Here is a 26,033-nt window from a genome sequence, read left to right on the forward strand (position 1 = left end):
GAAGAAAGGGAAAGCAGCAACCATGTGGCGGAAATCATCGACTCCAGGTGGAAGGGTAATCAGGTGGAGTATTTGGTCGCGTGGGAAGGGGAACCGGAGTCGGAAAACACCTGGGTGACGGCAGAGGAGGTCCGTGACGAGATCTTGATCGAAACGTTCCACCAAAGGTTCCCCAGGAAACCTCAGCCAGTAGCGAGGTTCCGGAGGGAGTACTTTGGCACCACCGACGATGAGGAGGAACTGGAAGGATTCAGGGAATCGGAGTTGGGAGGAGGAACAGACTCCGATGAGGAGGAGTACTTGGAAACCGGAAATAGCAAGAGGTGGAGGGAAGTGTTCGAAACTTTGGAAGATGAGGGAGGTTCCTTCAGGGGTTTTGCTCCCTCGCCTCCCGCAGAGGAGGGGAGGGAAGGGGGTGAAGGGGGCCCTGGAGGGGAGGTGGATGTCAGGGAACTGCCATCTGAGACGCAGGAGGTGAAAGGGCTCACGGAGGGTGAGAGAGACCATTCAGCTGAGGAGGGGACCAGCAGGGGGAGAAGTGGAGTTCCAAGGGAAAGTGAGTCGGAGGGAGGGCTCAGAGACACTTCAAGCGAGAACAGTGGGGAGGTTTCAGGACCTCCTGTAGGGACACCCACTCCTCGCCGGAAACTGTCACGCCGAGAGTCCAGAAGACGCATTTCCGTTAAGGAGCTTTTATGCTGGAAGAAGTTCCGTAAACGCCCACTGTCCGATTCAACGAGCGACTGATGGAGCCATGCTTAAGGAGCTCCGTCACAGACAGAGGTTTGTGGACTTAGCCAAACTCTGAGGGACTAGGATTTTACGCACAAGCAGCTCACCATCCCATCACACTAGGCTACCAAAAAAATGCCTGATTGAGCTCTTGAATGGATTACCCCTTAAAAACTGGGTACATCATGCTGCCCAACTGATGGGCAAATATGATCTCTCAGTGACTGAGATTAAAGAACTCCCCTTATATACACAGAAAAATATTTTTAAACGAACCATAAGGGCAGTGGCAACTAAAAACGATCTAAACTCTATGCGCACATCCACATGCGCCCCATTGTATTTTAAACTTAGAGAGGTCAATGAACACATATCTTATTTTAATGAATTGACTTTTGCACAGCTTCGAAAAGCTTTTACAGAGTTACGACTAAATACAATAAGCTCTGCTTATAGAGATGGGAGACATAGAGGCATACCAAAAAACGAACGTGTTTGCATTAGGGGATGTTCTGAAGTAGAGGACCTTATGCATTATATCTTGCACTGTCCGTTATATAATGATGCAAGAAAAAGATTTTTGGTACCTATAATGACAGGGTCCCCTGGCCAGAACCCCCTTGATATGATGTTATATCTCCTTGCAGACACAGATAAGTATGTGACCTGGCGGGTAGCACTTTTTGCAACTGCTGCTAGGAAAATTAGAGCAAATTATATAGCCAAGGTAGCCATTAACTGTAAAGGAGATGAATTTATTTGATCCTATCTATCTACCTCAGGCTATGCTCTATCTTTGTCACCAAACTCTGAGTATAAATTGCACACTGTATTAATTGATATTGTTTTTAACATTCGTGACCATGTGATGATTTTAGCTTATGAATTTTACTGTTTAATGTTTTTATTTGTACATTGGGGTACTTTTATAGCTTTGTTTAGAGTACGTAATGTTTTAATAATATAAATGTTTTAAGCCTTTTTTTACCAATTCAGTATATTTTCTTTTAATTGTCAAATAATTCTGTGTGCATTGCGGCAGCCTTTGGCTATGTGCAATAAAACTGACTGAGACTGAGACTCTGGGATCATTTACAGAATTCTGTGTGGAAGCAAGATGCACAGACAATTTGCCTTACTGGAAAAAGGAACAAGGAGAGTACAAGCACTGAACAGCACAGAAGACATAGATGACTTTACTGAAACTTGTCATCCTTTCATTGGGTTTTCAAAATGATAACCCTGATGACCGGCATCCACCTGATTCACTCAATGGACTCTGGCAGAATTTAATAAATTGATTTGTTCCGTGGGAATAAACGGAGGGAGGGAGGGATGGGAAACGAAGACATTTGTTGTATGTGTTTCTGTGTTATATACTGAAAATCAATAAAATTGACTGAAGAAAATAAGAAGACAACAGTGCCAGTTAGCCCAAGGAGTCTGGCCTGTATGGCAGAGCCCCTGTAGGACTTAGCTCCGCCGAGCCTTCCTCTTTGAGGCATGGTGTGGGTGATGATTGTGGGGTGACCATGATAGTGCCAAATCCGGCTCCCTTCCCATGGCTTTTGCCTTTTCCACTTTGCAGAGCAGCTCACTGTCCTCAGCACTGATGGGCTGGATGATGTGGCCAGGCTGGGTGACAATGTGAGGAGCTGTCAGACGCTGAAAAGCACGCTGGGTGTTCCAAGTGGGGCCCATGGGTGCTTGGATGCTGCGTTCAAATTGCTTGCTGTTCTCAAAGGGGAAGGGCAGCTGGTTCACCTGCAGTGTAGCGAAGAAGTAGTTTAATGGCACCCTGAAAGTGGAAGGCTAGGAACAACACACAGCTAAGCAGGCAGTTCCTGGGAGTGAGGGGGCACGTGCACAAAGTCTTGGTGAGCTGCTTGCATTTTATTATTTTGTAGTTCCAACCTGCTCTATCAACCTTCAGGCAGATAAAACAATCCTTATAAAAAAATACCAAAAGAAAAGAATTGGTATCAGGTACACAGTACAGGCAGTGACCATTTTCTGCACATCTGACTGTCGTCTGGCCACCAACATGCGTGCTGCTTTTGGCCCCAGAAAAGGGCAGAACGGGCTTATGCGCAACTGCTGACGCGTGCAATAACCCAGAACACAACCCCATGCAAACAGGGTGTTGCCTGTACATACCCAATCAAGTACATAGGAATTTGCCTTATAACAGGTTGGACTATTTATCCATCTGTCCCAGAACTGTCTGCTTCTCAGCAATCCACGCACACACCTTTCCCATCACTTCATCCTTTTAAACTGGCGAGGCAGGGGATGGAAGCTGGGACTTTCTGCATGCAGAGCAGATGCTCTCCTGATTGAGCTATGGTCTTTCCTCAGTTAAATTCACAGAGTTTAATTACATTCCTGCATTGCAGGGAGTTAGACTAGACGACCCTTGAGGTCCCTTCCAACTATATAATTAAGAAGAAGTCAATTCTAACATCTTAGAATTCTATGAGTCTAAGAACATTTATACTGTATCTTCTTTTCCCCACATTGTTTTTGCAGCTGAAAGCGTGAACAGCAGCCTCCTAGGCCAGAGTGATAAACTCACCTGATGCACCCCTGCTAAAATATTGCGCTGTTCACTCAGGATAACATTGGGCAGGTGCCTGTTTTTCCTTGGGGACCCAGCTGCTGGTTTGATAAGGAACCTAGAAGGCAAAAAAGAAAAGGAAGAAGGGAGGTGAAGCAGGTAACAGTTGGCAGTGCCAGACCATTAAGTTTCCACCCTGAACATACCGTCTCTTCTTCATCTTACTCGGCCGTAGTCCTGCACCTCCCCACTCGCCCCATCCTGGAAGCACCAGATTGATAACTTTCGGTTTGCTGTTTTGCTCTGCCCGACGCTTTTCTTTCATAAAGTTGGCAACAACGTTGTCACTTGCAAAGGCCTCCCAGATCACCTGTCGCTGGTCTTTGCCCATCTCTAGCTGCAAGGGAGAAAAAGATCAGCAGGCAGGTGGACAAGGAGTCTCACAGGATTTCCAGACAATAGGTAACTAACACAGGAAGAGTATAATCTAACAGTGATCTTGATGCTCAATTGGAAATGTAATTGTTTTACGGAAAGTGCTGTTAAGCTTTTTTGAAGGCCCTGCTGGAGCCAAAAGACAAAATGAACGAAGAGAACAGACAAATGAGTCTCCTCCCCACTTTGCATCCTTAACCAACAAGGAGCAAGATACTGCTGTGTGGCAAGGAACTGCATCCAATGAAAGCTCATTCGAGGAGATTGCTGAATTGCTTCTGCTCACAGAGTCTGACTCAGTGCAGGGATTTGGAGCAGGAAGGAATTTCTCTGCCCAGAGGACTGTCCAGGAGCTCTAGTGTTTGGATTTTAAAACACCTCCTTCCCTTTCCCAGCAGCATGTGACTCAGCTCGCTTGCAAGAATTCTCTGGAGCAGTTTGGTCCTCAAATACTTTCCTGTAGTACACAAGCTGTCTGCTTGAGACATGCTGGCATGATTCAAACTAAATGACAAAGCATGCTTTGTCACATTGCAGCCTACCTCAATGTGCCCCCCCACAATACTGATGGACTCCAAATCCCATCATCCCCCAGTTAGCAAACCCAATGCTTACAGATAATGGGAGCCATAGTCAAACACCACCTGGAAGGCTGATCAGATAACAATACACTTGCATAACAAGAGACTCTTAATCTCAGGGTTGTGGGTTCGAGCCCCATGTTGGGCAAGAGTCCTGCATTGCAGGGGGTTGGACTAGATTACCCTCACGGTTCCTTCCATGGTTCCTTTCTACGATTCTATTATCGTCAGTGTGCTGCTGCTGTCCCTTCCTCTCTCCCCTTCTTTATGTGAAAGCAGGTTGAAATTACCTGCTTGTAAGCCCTGTTATGTCTGAACTTGTGGAACAGAAATTTGTTTTATCTGCTGCTCGTTAAAAAATAAACTAGCATATTGAAGACATCTAACCACAGTTCCTCAAGTCTGGACTTAACAGGGAACTGTGATTAATTCAAATGTGAAATCATAATAATGTCCCTTTGGTTATACAGTGGAACCTCGGTTCCCGAACACCTCCGTTGTTGTACGTTTCGGTTCTTGAACACCGAAAACCCGGAAGTAAATGCTTCCGTTTTCGAACGCTTTTCGGAACCTGAACGTACAACATGGCTTCCGCTGAGTGGAAGAAGCTCTTGAAACCAATGGGAAGCCGTGCCTCGGTTTTTGAAAAAGCGAACGAATTTTGTCTGAGAACCGAGGTACCATTGTATTATTAGTTACTCCTATTTTAATGTCTAAGTTTCTCTAGGCATATAAATCGTACTAATGTTAATAGCCTAGTTTTCATTTTTTGTAATTGCTGTTGTTGATGTTTAGGTGCTTTCACCAGGTTATTATTCATTCTTAATACTCTATTAGTTAGTATGTATGTATGTATGTATGTATGTGTGTACGTGCACACACACATACACACACACAAAATGTGTGTGCATTCAAATAAAAACATTTTTTTAAAGGGGTAAAGTAGAAGCTTTCATCCTCCTTTCATACATGTGGAGGAGTGCATGAGCCTCAGGTTTCTTCTTCTAACAACAAACCCTAGTTTGCCATTCATTTCTGAACTGGGCTAGCCTGCTCTGAAAAAGCTAATCTGTGAATGCAATGATTGGCTTTCTCATACAGTGAGACAGTTGGTCCTTTTAGCTCAGTGCTGGCTCTCCAATAACTCTAGGCAAATACTGCTTCCAACTCTGCTACCCAAAATCAGTTTTTAACAAGAAACAAAGCAAGGAATGAACCAAAGCTCTTCTACATGTGATGCAAGGGGAACCTGTGGACCTCCTGATGTTATTGGACTACAACTACCCTTAGCATAGTTGGCTATGCTAACTGGAGCTGATGGGTGTTGACTAATGACATCTGGAGGGCCACAGCCCCGCCCCATCCCTAATGTAAAGCATACTCTCTACCATTGGTCTCTTCCCTGATGCATTGGGATAAGGCTCCCTGCAGCTGGAAAACAAACACGCCAAGGAGATTAAACCTTCTCCCTGACACACTAGCTTTCTCCCATTGGGGTGCTTTCAAAGATGAACACTTCCCATGTCGTTAGCCTGAAGGGACACAGTGCAAGTAAAGCGTTAGCACTTAGCTCTTCCGGATCCATGGAAACCCTGATTAACCCCTCCTAATGGTGCTCACCTCATCCTGTACAGCAGAAGGCAAAAACGGACACTGCATGGGACGAAGTGGTTGAGCCAGCACTGCCTTCAGATCAATCAGAGCCTTGTGCTTGGCTGTCTTATTGGAGGTCTGGGTCTTGCTATCCTTGGGCTGTAGCGATGACTCAGCTTCCAGAGGCTGCTGAAGTTCAGCACCGTTGACTTCCGGCATTCTGTTTTCCCGTGGGACTTCCTCTGGCTCCATGGCCTCCATATCCTCTAAGGTATGAAGCCATTCCAGCTTCTCACTCAGGAGTGGCCCCTCTGGCACATGACTTGGAGGTGCTGGTAAAAGCACGTCCGTCATCTTGGGCATTGCTTCCTCACCGTTAAGACCTGAAGCAAGAACACGACACAAATTATCATAGCATCTGAAGGGCACTGCTGGATCAGACATCACTCTAGCCCAGCATCCTGCAGGGTAGGAAAACCAAGGCTCTCTCCCCGTTGCTGCTCTTCAGCAACTGGTACTCAAGGGTACATTGCCTTGGAATGTGGATGCTCCATATTGCCATCATGGTTAATATCAGCAGACCCAAACATTTCACTAATCAACTTTTTTGAATACACCCCCCCCCCCCAGCAAGCCTACCCAGGCATATCATTTTAATACATCCATTATTTTGAGTTTTAAAATAAATGCAAACATTTGTCAACTAGCTAAATAAAATGATTGCTTCTTACAGCAGTCAAAATATGCTTTTTCCCCCTGAAGGAAACACACGTAGCAAACAAACACAAAAGAATTCTGATTAATAAAAGAATTAGGGATGGATTTTATTTCAGCAGACAATGCTAAAAGACGTGGTGTAGTATTTTACGTTAAACCTGCACTTGAACCCAAACTAATCCAAAAAGACGATAAAGGGAGGATTCTAATGGTACAAATCAAAGTCCAAGGAGAAAAGATAGTATTGGTGGGAATATATGCACCAAATGAAAATAAATCAAAATTCTTTCAAAAATTTGAAACAGATCTTTTGGAGATTGCAGATGAGAAGGTAATACTAATGGCAGATCTGAATGGGGTACCATCATTAAAGATGGACAGAACAATTAGGAAAAAACACACCAAAGAAGGTAGGCTACCCAAAACTTTTTTTGATATGACAGAGACATTGAATTTAATAGATATCTGGAGAGTAAAACATGTGCTTGATAAACAGTTAACCTTTTTTCACATGTACATGGCAGTAGTGCCAGACTGGATGCAGTTTGGATTTCAAAAGAATTAGAATCAAAAGTTTAAAAAATTGAAATAGATCCCAGAGCATTGTCGGATCATAGTCCTATAATAATGGAAATTCTGAAAGAAAGGCAATACACCTTTAGATGGAGATAGAATGAAGATCTATTAGATGATAAAATCTTGTTAGAAAAGGCAAAAAAGGTTCTGGGAGATTACTTTGAATTAAATCTTAATAATAGAACCAGGCTGCAAACAGTATGGCACGCTAGCAAAGCAGTCATGAGGGGACTGTTTATACAACAAAACTCAATTAAGAAAAAGGCAAGAGAAAAGAAAAAGAAAGAAATTTTAGATGAAATTTCAGAGAAAGAAAAATAATTAAAACCCCAGTAAAGACACAGTTAAACAGGCAATTAAACTATTAGAAATTCAATACTCAATGTTGATTAATGAGGAAATAAGCTGGAAAATTAAAATGATGAAACAAAAGTATTTTGAACATGCCAACAAGCCAGGGAAATTACTGGCATGGCAAATGAGGAAAAGTGAGCAAAAAAATTATATAAATAATATAAAACATAATGGTAAGATCACTGACAAACCAAAGGAAATATGGGAAGCCTTCATTAAGTACTTTACAGAGAAGTGGCAGGCTTTAAGCTGAACATAACAAAAACAAAAATGCTTGTTAAAAATGTAACCACGAAAGAAAAGGACGACTTAGAAAAAATATTGGGCCTGAAAATCTCCTCAAAAGCGAAATACCTGGGTATTGGGATCACCCCCAAGAACATAAACTTATTTCAGGATAATTACACCAAAACTTGGTTAGAGATTAGAAAAAAACTTTGAAACCTGGAGTAAATTAAAATTAACATTTCTGGGTAGGATTTCCATTATAAAGATGAATGTGCTTCCAAAATTAATCTTTTTATTTCAAATGATTCCAATACTGGGCGAAGCAGGTTGTCTCAAGATATGACAAAGAGAAATTTCCAAATTCCTGTGGGAAGGGAAGAAACCTAGGATTAAACCCCTGATCTTAATAGACATAAAAGAGAGAGGAGGCTTTTCTCTACCCGACCTAAAACTTTACTACGAGGCAGCCTGTTTCACCTGGCTAAAAGATTGGTGCACATTGCAGGATCCGGACCTCCTGGATCTGGAAGGTTTTGACAACCGTTGGGGATGGCACGCCTACCTGATATATGGAAAAGCGAAAATTCATAAAAAATTTACCAACCATATAATAAGAAAGTCACTCTTTGCTGTATGGGGAAAATATAAAGACCTGATGGAGCCTAAAGTCCCGTGGTGGACTTCTCCAATAGAAGCCATAGCAGTAAAACGGAAAAATACTTAGGAAAGCTGAACACTTCTAAAAAATGAAGATAACCAAATAAAATTAAAAAACTTTGAGGAAATAAGAGAACACATCTCAGACTGGTTCCAATACCATCAGTTATTTGAAAAATTTAAATCTGACAAACAAAAGGGGTTCTCAACAGAAATTTCCCGATTCGAATCTGATCTTGTAAATTCTAAAAGAAAAACTCTTTCCAAAACTTATTGACTCCTTCTTGACTGGACAGTCAAGGAGGAGGAGGTAACAGTGGCAATGGTGAGGTGGTCACAAGATTTTGGCCGTTCAATAACCATGGCCCAATGGGAAAACTTATGGAAGATCAATTGGAAATTCACAAATTGTTACACAATTAGAAAGTACTTTACAGATTTTTATAAAAAAAGAATTGTAAAGAAGACACTGATGGAAGAATATATAAAAAGCAGCAATCTCTCAAAAATAAAAGATGAAAAACGGTTATTATTAAATGCTGAAATAACATCGCAGGAAATATTAGATGAAATAAATCAAGCAAAGACAGGCAAATCCCCATGACCAGATGGAATTTCAGCAAAGTATTATAAAAAATCAAATGAACAGCTTGTGATTCCCTTAAAAGATATGATGAATGAGATTTTAAAAACAGGGGAAGTCCCAGAAACATGGAAAGAGGCCTATATAACATTAATACCAAAACAAGATTCAGATATAACACTAGTAAAATATTATAGGCCCATCTCACTATTAAACAATGATTACAAACTGTTTGCATATATCCTTGCTAACAGAATGAAAAGTTCTTTGGAGGAACATATACACCAAGACCAAGCAGGATTTTTTCCAGGTAGACAAATGAAAGATATTATCAGAAACGTTTTAAACATAATTGAATACCTGGAAGTGCAAAATGAAAAACAAGCAGCATTTATGTTTATAGTTATCATCACTTTTGTTCATTCTGGTCCTGGAGGTTCTGGCAAGGAATATTAGAATGGATAAAGAAGTAGCAGGAATAAGAATAAAGAAAAATGAACACAAATTGAAAGCCTTCACGGACAATTTGGTTATTACTGTAGTTCTCTCCCTAGAGTAATAGAAAAAATTCAAAAGTTTGGACAAGTGGCAGGTTTTAAACTTAATAAAAACAAAACCAAACTGTTAGTTAAAAATCTTAAAGAATCAGAAAAGAAAGAACTACCAGACTCTATATAGAAATCCACAAGAAGGTAAAGTATTTAGGAATATGGCTGATGATAAAGAATCTTAATATTTACAAAGACAATTATGAAAAAAAATTAGAATGAAATAAAAAGGAATTTGGAAATATGGAATAGTATGAACCTCTCTTTCTTAGGACGAATTGCTGCAATAAAAATGAATGTATTGCCAAAAATGCTATTCCTTTTTCAGACAATGGGTGCCCCATGATATTCTTGTAAAGAAGCTGGTAAAATGAGGTCTTGACTATGCTACCACTCAGTGGATTTGTAACTGGCTGACTGACCGAACCCAAAGGGTGCTCATCAATGGTTCCTCTTCATCCTGGAGAAGAGTGACTAGTGGGGTGCCACAGGGTTCTGTCTTGGGCCAGGTCTTATTCAACATCTTTATCAACGACTTGGATGATGGACTCAAGGGCATCCTGATCAAATTTGCAGATGACACCAAACTGGGAGGGGTGGCTAACACCCCAGAGGACAGGATCACACTTCAAAACGACCTTGACAGATTAGAGAACTGGGCCAAAACAAACAAGATGAACTTTAACAGGGAGAAATGTAAAGTATTGCACTTGGGCAAAAAGAATGAGAGGCACAAATACAAGATGGGGGACACCTGGCCTGAGAGCAGTACATGTGAAAAGGATCTAGGAGTCTTGGTTGACCACAAACTTGACATGAGCCAACAGTGTGACGCGGCAGCTAAAAAAGCCAATGCAATTCTGGGCTGCATCAATAGGAGTATAGCATCTAGATCAAGGGAAGTAATAGTGCCACTGTAGTCTGCTCTGGTCAGACCTCACCTGGAGTACTGTGTCCAGTTCTGGGCACCACAGTTCAAGAAGGACACTGACAAATTGGAACGTGTCCAGAGGAGGGCAACCAAAATGGTCAAAGGCCTGGAAACGATGCCTTATGAGGAACGGCTAAGGGAGCTGGGCATGTTTAGCCTGGAGAAGAGGAGGTTAAGGGGTGATATGATAGCCATGTTCAAATATATAAAAGGATGTCATATAGAGGAGGGAGAAAGGTTGTTTTCTGCTGCTCCAGAGAAGCGGACACGGAGCAATGGATCCAAACTACAAGAAAGAAGATTCCACCTAAACATTAGGAAGAACTTCCTGACAGTAAGAGCTGTTCGACAGTGGAATTTGCTGCCAAGGAGTGTGGTGGAGTCTCCTTCTTTGGAGGTCTTTACTTACTTTAATTTATTTACGGCTATTAGCCCATAAAATATGTACAAACATAAAAACACAGAGACATAAAAACCGATATATCCGACAACAGAAGGTGAACACCACGATGCAAGGGTGGGTCATTGAGCAGAGCCAAATGACAGCTTGGGGCCAGGAGAGCTCCAAGGGACGGATCACAGAAAAAGGAAAACTGAAGACGAGATCCGACATGCACTCTCATCATAACAGTCCGATTAGTTTTGATGTTGTTGTTGTTTTCTGGTGGTTTTTGAGTGTGAGATAACCGCATTCAGGAATCTCGCCACCTGCAGAGTTACAGAAGGATCTGTATCCTGCAAAAGCAGTGTGGCGTGTGACTCAACAGGCCTGCCAACCAAGCGCAGTAAAGCAGGACCCAGGAATTTAGTCCTGGCTATGCTATGTAGGGGACAGTTGAACATTATATGTGAAAGAGATTCAACAGTTTCCCCGTCACACACGCATAGCGGAGACACCAAACCCTTGGAAAATCTGTGGCTCAGCTGGTTCGATGGAAGGACATTGAACCTTGCCCGAATAAATGCAAGTCGGTGTGGTACTGATGAAAGAGATGACATGTATGATGGAAGGCCAAGTGGTGGGGTTATTCCGTGATACCTGGGGGAGCAGACACCCCCACCCCTGGCGAGGTTGTGTTGATTTTCAATGTCCGCTAATCTTTGCTCAATAAGGCTTTTGGCTGAGCGTAAGTTCATCTTTAAGGAGTCCGCTGGGGAAATTCCGATGCTCAGAAGTTTGGCATGGATTTTTCCTACCCACGGGTTGACAAAGACGTCCCGCCAGAGGCACTGAAAAAGGTAATGGTCGGGAAGCCTATGCCAGCTGGACAGCCAATAGCCAAAGACTCGCTTCCAGATGACAGTCTCCAATGATGCAATCCTTAACTCCAGACGTATGGCTGCGTTGCTCACACACATGGGGAGTTTCAGAAGGCGACGGAGAAACTGATTCTGCAATGTCCCCAGCGATGTTAAATTGGACTCTGGGGCCCAGAGCGGGGCAGCATAACAGAGGGTGGAGACCACTTTTGCGTGGTATACCTTCAATGCAGAAGGGATGTGAGAGGCTCCGTCGGCCGCAAAAAATTGGAGTAGAGTATAAAGTATTGTTTTCCCTTTGTTTAGTAAATACTGTATCTGTGGCTTCCAGCTTAGATTGTAATGAAAAAAGACTCCCAGGTATTTAAATTTGAAAACCTGTTCTAATTGGACTCCATCTAACTTCCAGCTGTAAGTTTTCCGAGACCTGGAAAAGACCAGGACTTTAGATTTCCCATGATTAATTGTCAGATGGTTAAGTTTGCAATAAGCCGCAAAAATCTTTAGAGCTCTGCATAAACCAACTCTAGAGTAGGAAAGGATCGCTGCATCATCGGCATATAGGAGCAGAGGGCAGCGAAAATCAGCTAGGCGGGGGGCATGAATGTTGGCTTGAGACTCATTCAGAAAGAGCTTCATATCGCTAATAAACAAGTTGAAGAGGAGTGGGGCCAAAATGCAGCCTTGGCGCACACCTCTATTTATGGCGACCTCGTTGGATAGGTTTCCCGCCGGTGTGAGTCTCACTCTAGCCGACGACCCATGGTGTAATTGGGTTATAAGCCATAACAGCCTTCTATCTATGCCCCATCTCTCTAATTTCTTCCATAGGCAGTTTCTTGGGATACTGTCGAAGGCAGCCTTTAGGTCTATAAAAGCGACACATAGGCGTCCCCGACTCGGGGCAGAATATTTTCTGGCAAGATGATACATGATTACCATATGGTCAGAGGTCGAATAATTGTTCCTAAAGCCCGCTTGCTCATAGCCAATCAAATTTGAGTCGTTTGCCCAATGGGACAGCTTAGACAGCAAAAATTTTGCATAGATTTTCCCGATGATAGACAAAAGGCTGATGTTCCGATAGTTCTCCGGGTCAGCAGGGGGACCCTTTTTATGGACTGGCACGATCACGGCCTCCTTCCATGACCTAGGGATAAGCCCCGTAGAATTAATTGCATCAAAGACTTTGGCCAGAATTTCAGCCCACCACCTCGGTTGCGCAACAAGAGCCTCAGCAGGGACTAGATCCGGCCCGGGGGCTTTGCCCGTTTTCAGATCTAGTATCAAGTCCATTATCAGGTCTGGGTCGGTGGAGGGCCACAAAGGTAGATGGTCGGCTCGGAATTCCGTGGGTGAGTTGGATTCCTCTGCCAAGGAGAAATATTTACTCAAGAATTGTTCCCATGTGGGCGCAGGGATAATCGTCAGTGGGTACTTCCTTCCTCTTTTGTTTATCAGAGCCCAAAATTCCTGTGGTCTGCGGGATCTCGAGGCCGCAATCAAGGCTCGCCAACGCTTTTGATGCCACTCACGTTTGGCCAGCTTTAAAGTCTGTTTGTATGCTCTTTTGGCTTGTGAATAGGAGGATGGTAGAGCCTGGGCATTAGAGTTTTTGTATTCATTATAGATGGAACGAAGAAGGGATCTTGCTTGTTTGCAAGAGGTGTTAAACCAAGGGTCCCCAGCACTGCAATACGCCACTTTCGCCTTTTGAGGAGGTGATGTAAAAAAAGTGGTAAGGTTTGTTATAAGAAGGTTAAAAAGTTTCAAAACCGAATTGGAATCTTGTAAATCAGTAGTTATTTGAGGTAAGTAGGCAGTGATTTCCCTATGGAAAAAAACCTGGTATTTTTGGGCCACAGCCTCCGACCATTTGATCCCTCTTATTTTGATCGATGATGAGGTTTCCAGAAGGACTGAGTGTTTATTGTCGTTTTGGCACCGGAACAATGACAAAGTGGTCACTATTGGGAGGTGATCACTGAAATGTTGGTTTTCAACTTGGAAGGAAAGTACATTAACGGCCAGATTTGCGGAGATCAAGAAGTAATCGATAACACTGTTAGATGTTAGTCCCAGGTGAGTGAACTCCCCCGGTATATCGGGGGGGAAGGTGCCGTTCAAAAATACTAGATTCAGGCGAATGGCCATTTGGTAAAGGGTCACTCCTGCTTTGTTTACTCTGTTGTCCTTTGAAGTTCTAATTCTGGCATGTTCCAAGTCAAAATTGTCCAAACATGGGGGAGTCCACCATTTGGACTTGGTTAGTAGGTCCCAATTTGTGGCAATACGAGCATTAAAGTCTCCTCCAATTAAGGAGTACGAGTTAGGGCATTTGGTATGACATGACAGTAGGTGATTTTCAAATGATTCCCATCTCCAATCAAGATCAGGCGCTGAGCCTTCGGGGGGGAGATAAACATTAGTAATTAGTAATGAGGACTTCCCTTCTGTGATCAGTCCAGATAGAGCAAAAGGCGGGGAAGCCCGTACCAGAGTGAATTTGGCACGAAGTTGGAGTGAGATCCCAATCAAAAGACCCCCTTTGGGGCGTCCACCTTTCAAAGAAGGGGAGGCCGGAAGTGTTAGAAGATCAAAGCCGTCTATGGTAATCTCTTCCTCATCCCATGTTTCTTGGAATAGAATGATTTTAAATGAATTTATGTACTTCCTGAATTCGGGGTCTGATTTTTTGGTTCTCCAACCAGCAATGTTCCAGCTAAGTATTGATAATGTCGGGTCCTTGTGCTGTCCCGGTAATTGTCACATTGAGTTGTTTAATGGGTTCTTGGGGGTAGAACGAGGACCCATAAGGAAATTGGTAATTTTAGTTTGTGCGGATAAGGTCTTCTTCTGTGTTAATTGTATCGATGATTTGGTAACATTAACAGACAGGAAGGGCTTTGCCGGGAAGGAAGAATCAGGCAAAGTTGGTGAGGTCGGATGCAGTTCATTGAGGTGAGTAGTAACAAGTCTTTGATGGGCTACACTGGTAGATCCGTCAGAGTTATCAGTCTTAACCAGGGTAGCGCTCAGAGCTGTTCCAGCCATCACTTGTAGTTGCTGAGCAGATGGAGAAGAATTATCACGCAGATGTATTAAGGGACATGAACGTGAGGATGGTGCATGCATAGTCATTTCCTGGTGATCTTCAGACAGGGTAGATTCTAGCTCAGGCATTGAGGCAAAGGAGTCATCAACTTCCATATTTTGATTGGGCATAAGGTCTGAGACGGGAGTATTGAGTTTATCGACTTCCTCCACGGTAGAATGGTGTTGTTGGTCAACAGGTGACTGCTGATTCAGATCAGTAGGGGGTAACAAGGTAGCAGGTTGAGAAATTATCAAGGCATTTGATGGAGATGCCGTGTGGGACGTGGAGCGCCTGCTCTCCTCTCTCATCGGTATAGAGGGGTCCCCTTGTGATAGGAGTCTTTGTTTGAGTAGATCCAATCTATTGAGAATAGCCTGCTGTTCTTCTGAAGGGAGTTTTCCATAAGAGGAGATAAGATTTCTCTCTTCAGGGATATTCCAATCTCCGCTTGCAATTGGATCATTCCTCAACGTAGCTAGATGGGCACTTGGGGTCGCAGGTGGAACAGGGGATACCCGGCTAGGTGTTTTTCCCGTTATTATAGGAACAGAAGAGGGAAACGAGCGTTCATTGCCAGTTAAGATGTTGGCAAAAAGAGGTTTAACACTCGTGTCTTTAAAGACTCTTGTTGTTACAATCTCCCAGGGTGCCAGCCGGTCTTTTTGTCTTGCAAGAAGATGTGGGATCCTTGCAGACTGGAAGGAGAGCATAAATTTCCTTGGCCAGGGCGTGGCATTTAGGGGTGCTACAGATATAAGATCTATCTGGAAAAAAGGAATATTTAACAAATCACGTAGGTACCCTTTAGCCATCCTCAGGTTATTCCACCTAAGACTGGGGGCGTCACGGGAAAAAATGGATAAACATATTTTATTAGGTTGAAAAATCAAAGATTGCTTATTCCTTTGGAGCAGTGGCAGCCTGCATCTTAGGCCCTTAAGGAGAGATTTCTGATCAAGTTGTCTCTTTAAGGCACTTACAAGCTGCACAGGAGATTGATGCAAATTAGATAGCTCAGTTGAAGAAGGTAGATGAGCCAGAAGGGCCCGTGAAAGTTTGTTCAGTGACAAAGAAATCCCCTCCAATTCCTTGAAAATGAAGCTTAAAGTCCTGATTACCAGTTGTATTTGATCAGGTACTAATTCATGGGCAGTTTGCCCTAATGCTTCCTGTTTCGGTGACGGAGGGGTAATTAAGGTGTGAGGGAGGAGGGCTTCCCTATGGCTTCCATCTCCCGCTGGATCAGCTAGCTTTTCCAACTCTCCTTGATCGTACAGAGGCCAGAAGCGGTTGTATGTTTCGACCGCAGGAACAATTACTTGCTCCGTTTTGCTGTTATTGTTAGTAGATGGTGGGGGAGATTCAAGCTTTGACTGCTTTACTCTTGGAGGTGAACAACCTTTCTCAGCAGATCTTGGTCGCTTGCCATGACCCATTTGTCGCTGTCTCACTAACTACGGTGGTTCAAAGTAGAGGAAAACGGAGATAAAAGAGAACTTATCTTTTTGGACGCAACTCCTCTGCTACTCCTCCTCCACTGCTCAACGTAACTCAGTCTTCAAGGCGGCGTTACTAATCAGCAGAAGGTTTGAATATCCTTGTTGATACGTATATTGGCCAACCATAGAAGTAAAACGATTAAAACTTCTAACAAAGGTAAAATGATTTAAAAGTCTAATAAAAACAGCTAAAAAGACGGCTGTAAAAAGCTATAAAAGGCTATAAAAGGTTTGTAATCCGGAGGGTTAATGAAGGAGAAGTTGTTACAGCCGCCATCTTCGGGCTCCTCCCCAATCATCTATCTTTGGAGGTCTTTAAGCAGAGGCTTGACAACCATATGTCAGGAGTGCTCTGATGGTGTTTCCTGCTTGGCAGGGGGTTGGACTCGATGGCCCTTGTGGTCTATTCCAACTCTATGATTCTATGAAAGTGTTCTATTCTAATACCGATAAGTAATAATGCTTGCTTCAAAAAATGGCAGCAAGATATTTCAAAATTTATCTGGAATGGGAAAAGGCCAAGAATAAAGCACAAAATACTTACAGACTTAAAACAGTAAGGAGGCTTTTCTCTTCCAGATTTTAAAATTTACAACGAAGCAGCATGCCTTACTTGGATTTGGGATTGGATTAAATTGGGGGAAAAGGAGGCAATAGACTTAGAAGGACACGACAACAGATTCAGTTGGCATTCATACCTGTGGTATGGAAAAGCAAAGGTACACAAAGGATTCCACAATCACATAATTAGAAAGTCCCTGATAAGGGTATGGGAAAAATACAAAGAATTACTGGAATCCAAAACTCAGTGGTGGTTGTCACCTACTGAAGCATTATCACTTAAAACGTTAACAATGAAAGGAATGTGGCCAACATATAGAGATTTATCAGTAGAACAAGAAGCGAAGTGGAAATTGAAAGATTACGATGAGATAAAGGAACACCTTCAGAGTTGGTTGCCTTATAGGCAATTAAATGAAATCTTCACGGAAGATAACAAGAGAGGATTCACTTACAGTTTCAAAATTCCAAAAGGATATCATAGATGATCATTCTAAATTGTTAAAGAAGGCGTACAATATTCTGTTGGAATGGGAAACTAAAGCTGAGGAAATTGAAGCAGTAATGATCAAGTGGGCACAGGACATAGGTCATAACATACAATTTGAGGATTGGATAAGGCTTTGGAAAGTGAACTTGAAATTTACGGATTGTATATTGTTGAAAGACAATTATATGAAAATGATGTACAGGTGGTACATTACACCATTAAAACTGGCCAAAATGTACAAAACAGAACAAAAGAACTGTTGGAGATGTAAAGAAGGGGAAGGTACATTTTATCACATGTGGTGGGATTGTAAGATTATTTTTAAAAATTGGGCAATGATATATAATGAATTGAAAAAAATGTTTAAAATAACCTTTGTGGAAAAACCAGAAGCCTTTTCGTTAGGTATTCTAGGACAAGAAATGCCGGAGAAAAATCGGACATTATTCATGTACGCTACCTATGGCAGCAAGAATCCTAATAGCAGAAAACTGGAAGACTGGAGAAATATATTTTAAAAATAACTCCAAAGCTTCAACATCAAGACTGATGGAATGGGAAGGATATAAAGCTTACATCAGAGGGAAGATAATATCCTTCTCTGCCAACAAAGCCAAGCTGCAAAGATTAAAAGAAAATAATCTAAAAATTTCTTTAAAAACACTATGGGGCAATATGGCAAATAACCCATCTAATGTTACATGTGAAAGACTACAACAACTAACATTAGAACTGAATAATATACTAGCTAAAAAAAATGAGTTCAGCCTAAGTCTAAGACAAATATATTGGGAATAGGGAGAAAGACCAACAAAAATTCTAGCTAATTGTCTAAAACAAAAGAAAGCGAACCAAATAATACCCTTAATAAGAAATGAAAATAACATCGCAGCGACCTCATCAATAGATATCAATAATGATTTTTTTTAATTCTACAAAAAATTATATGAAGGGCCAGAAAATATATCAGAGGATGAGATGGAGAACTTCTTTCAAAATATCAAAATACCAAGCATTGAAGAAGATAAAAAAGATATGCTGTCAGCACCCCTAAATATATTAGATATTGAGAATGTAATAGAAACAATGGGGAATGGGAAATCACCTGGACCAGACTGTTTTCCTATAGAATGGTATAAAATATTCAAAAATATACTAGTCCCCAGACTAGAGGTCTATGAGGAAATAGCTCATAAAAGTATATCTTCTACAACATTCAATAAAGCTTTAATAATAATTATACCAAAACCTAACAAAGACCCTACTAAATGTGCAAATTATAGACCAATATCGTTAATGAATGTTGATGCAAAGATTTTGAATGCAATATTGGCGGCAAAATTACAAAAAGTTATTCAATAATACCTAATAATCAAACAGGTTTTATAAAAACAAGACAAGCTACAGATAACATCAGATTAACAATAGATTTGATAAATTTAAACAAAGATGAAGAGGAGTTTATGATATTGTCATTAGATGCAAAAAAGGCTTTTGACAGAATATATAAAGAATTCATATGGTTTGTGTTACGTAAATTTGGTTTCCCTATAGAATACTGTAATTGGATCTAAATGATTTATAAAAACCCAACGTCCCGGATTGTTACAAATGGAAGAATTTCGAATTTGATTAGTTTAAATTGAGGAACGAGACAAGGATGTCCTCTTTCTCCGTTATTATTTAATCTGTGCCTGGAACCATTAACAAGAGCAATAATTCAGGATGAGCATATCAAGGGTGTAAAACACAACAAAGATAATTACAAAATTGTATAATTTTCGGATGGTATCCTTTTATTTATTACAAAACCAGAAGATACAATTCCAAAAATTATGGAGAAAATAAAAACCTTTGGCAGAATATAGAGATATTCTATAAATTGGACAAAATCAGATATTTTACCAATTGGGCCAAGGACTACATTGTATAGAACCCATCAATTTAGGATGTGCAAAGACTTTATTAAATAGTTGGGTATAATGATTTCATCAGATATAAACCAAATTATAAAATTTTATTTGAATCAAATTATAAATATTTCTTTTGATATTGAAAGGTGGGGACCTCTAAACCTCACCCTTTGGGGAAAAGTTAATGTCCTCAAAATGAATGTTGTTGCAAAGCTTTTATACATTCTTAGAGGATTACCAATACATATTCCCAAATTTTACTTCCAAAAAATAAATCAACTATTTAGATCGTGCCTGTGGGGTACAAAGCCACCAAAAATATCACTACATAAAATGCAACTAAGGAAGGTGGCTTTGGTCTCCCAAATCTGGAACTATATCACCAGGCCTACCTGCTGAGTAAGACTAATGATTGGAGAGCTAGCAGGAATCCCAATTGGGCTACTCTCGAATATAGTTTCTTTGAACCTCTTGTAGGGTGGACTAAACTGGGCTCCAATTTTATGAAATATCCTATTATCCTGGAGACTATTAAAGCACCTATAAAAATTTGGATGAATAAAAATAAAAATAATAATAAGGATTACCCCTATCAGCATGAGAAACTAAAAATTTGGGCCAACCCAAAATTAAAAATTGGAAATCAAGTAACAATTGTGTGAAACACAATGGAAGTACATCCAATTGAAACATATGTTGGAAAGGCAATTTGGCCCTGACGCTCTAGCAGCATCGGAAACACCCATGCTGCTACAAGATTTAATCTCTGCAACAAAAACAAAAAACTCTACACTTGCACTATATAAAACCCTACTCAACAGGAAGAAATATGATTTAGAATATTATAGACAAAAATGGAGTGAAGAGTTAGGGCAGGGGTCTGCAACCTTTAAGAATAAGAGCCACTTGGACCCGTTTCCGAAGAAAAAAACAAACTGGGAGCCGCAAAACTCGTCATTATAAAAATAACTTTTTTGTCACTTTTTTATTATTTCTTTGTTTGACCCCTCAGAATTACTCCTCCTCATAGAAATAAACGTTAAATTAACAAGTTACCTTTTTTTGTGTGTGTGTTCTTCACTCCCCTTCAAAACAGTGACCAGTGTACATGCTCCTTACAATGTAGTGGGCGGGCGGGAAGGTGACGTTGGGACGGTGCGTGACTAACGCACGCACCGCCCCCATGCGACGTCACAGCCAGTACAGCGCCCGCCACAGTGGGGAGTGTCGGGGCACACAATGCATCTCCTCCCCTCGCTAGTATCCGCCCCGGAGCCGCAGCAAAGGTGTAAAAGAGCCACATGCGGCTCCGGAGCCGCGGGTTGCAGACCCCTGAGTTAGGGGTACAGATAACAAATGATATATGGGAGTCAAGTATAAAATCAACAGAAATAGCCTCTATGGATCTAAGACTAAGACTTATTCAACAGAAAATAATATTTAGAGTCTACTGGACTCCAGCAAAACTACACCAGATGAAAATAACAAGTGCAGACAACTGCTGGAGATGTGGAAGTAAAAATTCGAACTTAGTACATATGATGATTAACTGCCCGATGGTGTGAGTTGAGGATATTTATAGCAAGAGTAATAAAAAGAAATTGTTATTTAGTGGAATTAAATTTAATTCTAAATTATATTCCGGAAATGTGGGAAAATACAAGGGGTAAAAAAAATGGGTGTACCGTGCTATATTAGAAGTGAAAAAACTTGTTTTGATGAATTGGAAGAGCCGGAAAAAGATTCCATTGAGCACATGGATTGAAAATATGGACAGACTAGCTACATATGAACAAATTGCATGTCAAAGCAAATTAAAAATGGATAAATATGAAGAAATCTGGAAGGAATATTTAAGCGATAAGGCGGATAGTGGTGGGAAGTAGGGGGAGGAGAGAGAGGTGGGAAAATATTGTTAAAAAGGTGTAGTCATTATGGAATGTTTGATTTGTAGCTTTTCTTTCCGGAGCCCACACGCTTCCGCCTCAGCGCTCTGCTCCCAGGGCTTCCCACAGCTACTTGTAGCAGAGTGTACGCAGCGTAGAAACAGTTGCTGTGTGTGTGCGTGTAATAAATCAGGCTTAACGCACGGTGCCTTCCTTATCTTCCAAAAGTCTTTATTCGTGTAGAAAAACAGCTCATAACTCTCCTGGTGACAGAGCACTCATTTTGCCCGTCTCTCCTCCAGTAACGGAACAACACACTGAGACACAGGAAAACACTCCCCTCAGTATACTAAACCACGCCTCAGAATGTGAGACGTCACTCAGAACTTCTTAACCCTGTAAGTTCTGATTCTCTCCACAGTCATAGGTATATCAGTGTATTCAAATCTGAATTGTCAAATTGTATTATTAGTGTTATTATGGTTTTTGTTTTTTGTCTTTTGCGATTGTTGTTTGTATTGAAAAAATGATTAAATAAATTAAAAGTTAAAAAAAACCATCCATGCTTAGATTACAAAAAAAAAAAAGACTGGAGAAATACCATCTAAAGAACAATGGCAAGAAAAATTGATGAACTATGCAGAACTGGCAAAATTAATGGACAAACTGCGTGAAAAGGACAATAGTGACTTTGGAAGAGAATGGGAACCCTTTACAACAGGCAGGATTTAAATAAACGTTCACAGCTTTATTTACAGAGAACAAGAAATAGAATTAGTGATAACAGAACATTATGTATAAACAGAATGTAACATTTGGTGTAACAAACCAGAAATAGAAGTTGGGGGAAGTCAACAGGGAGGGGGAAAACTAGAAAACGGATGTTAAATGATATTTGTTATGTATGCCAGCGTGGTTGCTCGAGAGCAAACAGGCAAGACTCCCACCGGTCTTTTCAAGGCTTTATTATCTGTGCAAAGCATTTACAGTGCAGAGCGTCTCAATTCCATGTCTGCTCAGTCGCTAGCAGAATCTGGGAGTGGGCGGTCCTTAAACTTTCCCCAGCATAGCAGTCTTTTGACCCCCACCCTACGCCTCCCCTCTCTGCGCATAAACTGACTGCACAGAGAGGGCGTGGGCAGAGGGGGACCTGCCTCCCCCCCCTTTGTTCATGCTCGGTGCTGTGTCTCTCCCTTGCATACTCTGAGCCCTGCATCCCTTCCCCACTGGAGGCGTGGCTTTCCTCCTCCGCGGAGGAAGTGCTGCTTCTCACGATCTGATCTTCAGAGGCTCCCTGTAACTCAACTGTCCTTCCACCTCTCGCCTCTGAGCTGATGGCAGTTCCCTAACAATATTGAATAATTGTTATGAGAAATGAAAATTAATAATAATAAAAATAAAAATATCCTGAATATTCAGCCTATCATTTTCACTGGATGACCCTTCCCTCGTATTATACAAGGAATAAAAGCACCTTATCTGTTCATTTCCCCCACACCATGCATTGTTTTATGGCCCTGACCCTGCTGACCTGCAACGAAGCCTTGCAGCAAAGTTTCCTCCTTGGTTGCAGGTGGCCCCTTCTCTTCGTCACTCTCTTCACTGTCTTCTGGTGCAGCTGGAAGGTCCTCCTTGGGCTCCGTGTGGAGCCATCCTAACATCCAGGGGTTGTCTGGATCCAGCCCAGCAGGCCTCTCATTGACAACACTTGGCACGAGATCCCCCTCTGCATCAGTGTCGTTGCCACCTTCCTCACTATCAGATGCTGGGCGTACTTTCTGGGTCAGTTCTTTGTTCTGGGCCAGCTGCTCCTGCATGGCTTGCCTAGCCTAGAAATGCAGGCAGGCAATAGCCTTTACTTGCAGACCTTAGGCTTACAAAATCTATTAATTGCTTCTTCACTAGAACCACCCCAGGTCCATCCAACCCCCAAAGCCAGGTGCAAAGAGTAGAGCCTTTGAATAGGGTTGCCATACATCTGGAATTTCCTGGACATATCTGGAATACTGCAGTTGGAAGCTGTGTCCAGGTGGAAATCGGCAACATGTCCAGAAAAATCTGGACATATGGTAACTCATGTCAGCAGTGTCGTTTTTGCCTATTTTCCATAAAATAGCTTTAAAAAGTCTGTCACACACATACACATACATACACAGTTCAACAACTCTGGCAAAAAAACAACCGCCCAAAATCTCAACAACTTTTGTGTCCGGATTTTCACTTTTTGAAATATGACAACTCTACCTTTGAAGGTGTCGCCATATGCAAAATGGAGGCTTAGGGGGAGGAGACAGTTATCTGCTGCAACCCAAAAGCCAACATAGATACTGGGATGGTTTGCCTAGACAAACCTGTTTCTGTATTACTTCAGATAAGAGCTTGAACAATCTGGTGCTGGAGGATTCTTTTTGACATAGCTGTTGTTAAACAATCAGAAGTCAGAAACGCTTGCTGATCTACTGCAAATTGTCCAACAATCTACCAGTAGATTGTAGATCTATCATTGGCCCTCCCCTGACTTACAGTATCCCGTATTTTCAGCCACAAGAGGACCAGCAAAGCATACACCCCTCTAATAACCCCCCAGGAAGCAAGTAAAATGTTTAACAGCCCAACTTACAATAATTCACTACTATTTCCTCCCCCTCCCGAGTAAGAATTTTAAACAATACTCTCCAGAGAAAGTCAATATCCCAGGAGAAAGGGTATGAATTGCAACTGGCCAGAAAATGATTTGCCATCTGTTTTTGGCTTTGGATGTAAATCAACCCAATGGCAGGAAGGCAAGCGGACAAAAGAAATGTCTTTTATCACCCACTTGCAAATGTTGTTAAAGGTGCTCTAAAAAGCACTTCTATGGGAATAGCCTGATATTTTCAGCCAACCCTTTTCTGGAAGCTACATTTCAGCGTGATCAAATCTCTCAAGCACCTGCCTTGGTTTAATTACATGTTAAGAGTGGGGTTTGGCTGATAAAGCCTCCTCCCTCCACACATCTCTTACCTCTAGGTTGTACTTTGCCATGAGGACTGTAGATTTGGCCAACTTGCCCTTGTTCTGGTGTTTCAGGCTCATCCTCTCCTGCACAGAGAAGTAAGGCAAAATGTCACTATGATGGAGTACAGTAAGAGAGCGCCCTCCACTAGGCAGAGGGGCCTCATCTCGGTACCTGTGATGGTTTTAGAAGCCTTTGGCAAGGAATACCTCTGCTCACTCAGAGATATATTTACAGTCTTTATTCACATAGTATTTACAAGGTACAGAACATGCTTCATGCGTCCGAGTCCTCGGTAGCAGATCCAGGAAGTGGGGGCTTTCGGCTCCTCTTCCAGCAGAGGAGCCTGGGAAGTCCCAAGTGCCACCTCTGTTCCCTATGCTTTAACCCCCTCCTGTCCTGTGCTGAAAGAATGGGCACCGCCTCTCCCTCTGTCCCTGAACTGGTAGAGTGGTGTTGCTGCTCTTCAGCATCAGAGAGCATTCTCGCCGCTTGAGGCCCTCCCCCTTGCTTTTCCTCCTCTGCTTCTCCTGTGTCTTCTACAGGCTCCTGTTTCTCCCCCTCCCTCAGTTCCGGGGCGTTCCCTGGCAGCCCAGTGACAGTACCACAGGAAGAGGGCTGCACCCACCTCAATACGCACTTTCTCAATTTTAGCTAGCTCTTCTAGAGCTGCCTCAGGGTTACTTTTCCGCAACATTTCGAATTCTTTCAGCACCTTGCGTTTCCTGATCTTCCTAAGCATTCTGTGATACCTTCAGGAAGAGGAAGATAGCAATGTCAGAGGTTTGAACAGCCAGGCCAGAGGGAAAGGACACGCAGCTAACTGACATCACTGAAATAGAGCTGTTTGCCCTGGCCATTGGCAATGCTTGTTGAGGCTGATGGGAACTGTAGTTCAGCAACATCTGGAGGGCCAGAGCCTGCAGCAGAGTCAGTGAAGCGGTTAGAGATGGGACAAGAAAACTGTGACTCTAAATGTTGCTGCCCTCCCCTCAACTTCAGCCAGTACAACCAATGGCCAGGGATGATAGGGGTTGGAATCCAACAACTTATTGAGGACTACTAGTTCCCCACCCCTTGTTTGGAGTATCAGCCTAATGCCAGAAAGTCTCAGTTTCAAACCCCTGCTAGCTGTCTAGCTCAATAGGTTACCCTGACTGAGTCACTGTCTCTGCCTTACCCACCTCACAGGATAAAGATAAAATGGGCATGGGGACATTGAGAGAGGGAGAGCAATGTACACCATCTTCTCGAGAGATCATTGGAAGAAAAGTGTAAAAAATAAACAGACAGAGCCCATACCTGTTATTTATTATTTAATTTTTTTTAAAATTCCATTTATGTCTTGCCCTTCCCTCCCAAAGGAGCCCAGTGTAGCAAGATGCCTAGTCCTTTCTGGGCTGCAAGGAACTATGCAGGAACTGAACAGGGCTCATCCACAAAAGTGAGAAGAGGACTTTTTCCACCTACCCTCATTTCTTTTCGGCAGCCAACTTAAAAGGGTGAAGGTGGGTTGGATGGCTGTTCACAAATTTTCTCCAACTTAAGTCAGCTGATCAGCACATACAGCAATGCCTGCTTTGGGCAAGGATCAGTTGAACTAAGGAGTTCTTCAAGAACTCTGTAGTGCAACCAATCCCTGCAAGCCTTGCTGTCGTGACCAAACATCTGATCAGCACTAACAGCAAGCCTTTATTGGAACAGGAACAACTGGGAGCATACTATGCAGCTTCCCAATTGTTCTTCCACAGCCATGTCTTTACCCAATGTAAAATTTAATATCAAGTATGGAGCAGGTAACTGTGCTTGTGGGGGGTTGGGGGAAAGTTTTGTGGTCGGC

The 26,033-nt window shown here is 42.2% G+C and overlaps 1 protein-coding gene across 1 annotated transcript in view; it reads right to left on the bottom strand.

Moving 5' to 3' along the window:
• Positions 1-2,205: 2,205 nt before the first annotated feature.
• The window catches only part of LOC128406088 (U3 small nucleolar RNA-associated protein 14 homolog A-like), a 49,155-nt gene continuing 25,327 nt past the window's right edge, over positions 2,206-26,033 (bottom strand). The window contains exons 8-14 of the mRNA XM_053373131.1: positions 24,822-24,945; positions 24,202-24,279; positions 22,730-23,027; positions 5,926-6,281; positions 3,496-3,686; positions 3,308-3,407; positions 2,206-2,496 (exon numbers count right to left, since the gene is read on the bottom strand). Of these exons, the coding sequence (XP_053229106.1) occupies positions 2,206-2,496; positions 3,308-3,407; positions 3,496-3,686; positions 5,926-6,281; positions 22,730-23,027; positions 24,202-24,279; positions 24,822-24,945 (1,438 nt within the window). The remainder of the gene's footprint in view (positions 2,497-3,307; positions 3,408-3,495; positions 3,687-5,925; positions 6,282-22,729; positions 23,028-24,201; positions 24,280-24,821; positions 24,946-26,033) is intronic.

Source organism: Podarcis raffonei, chromosome W, assembly GCF_027172205.1.
Source record: "Podarcis raffonei isolate rPodRaf1 chromosome W, rPodRaf1.pri, whole genome shotgun sequence".
In the NCBI taxonomy this organism is placed as follows: Eukaryota; Metazoa; Chordata; class Lepidosauria; order Squamata; family Lacertidae; genus Podarcis; species Podarcis raffonei.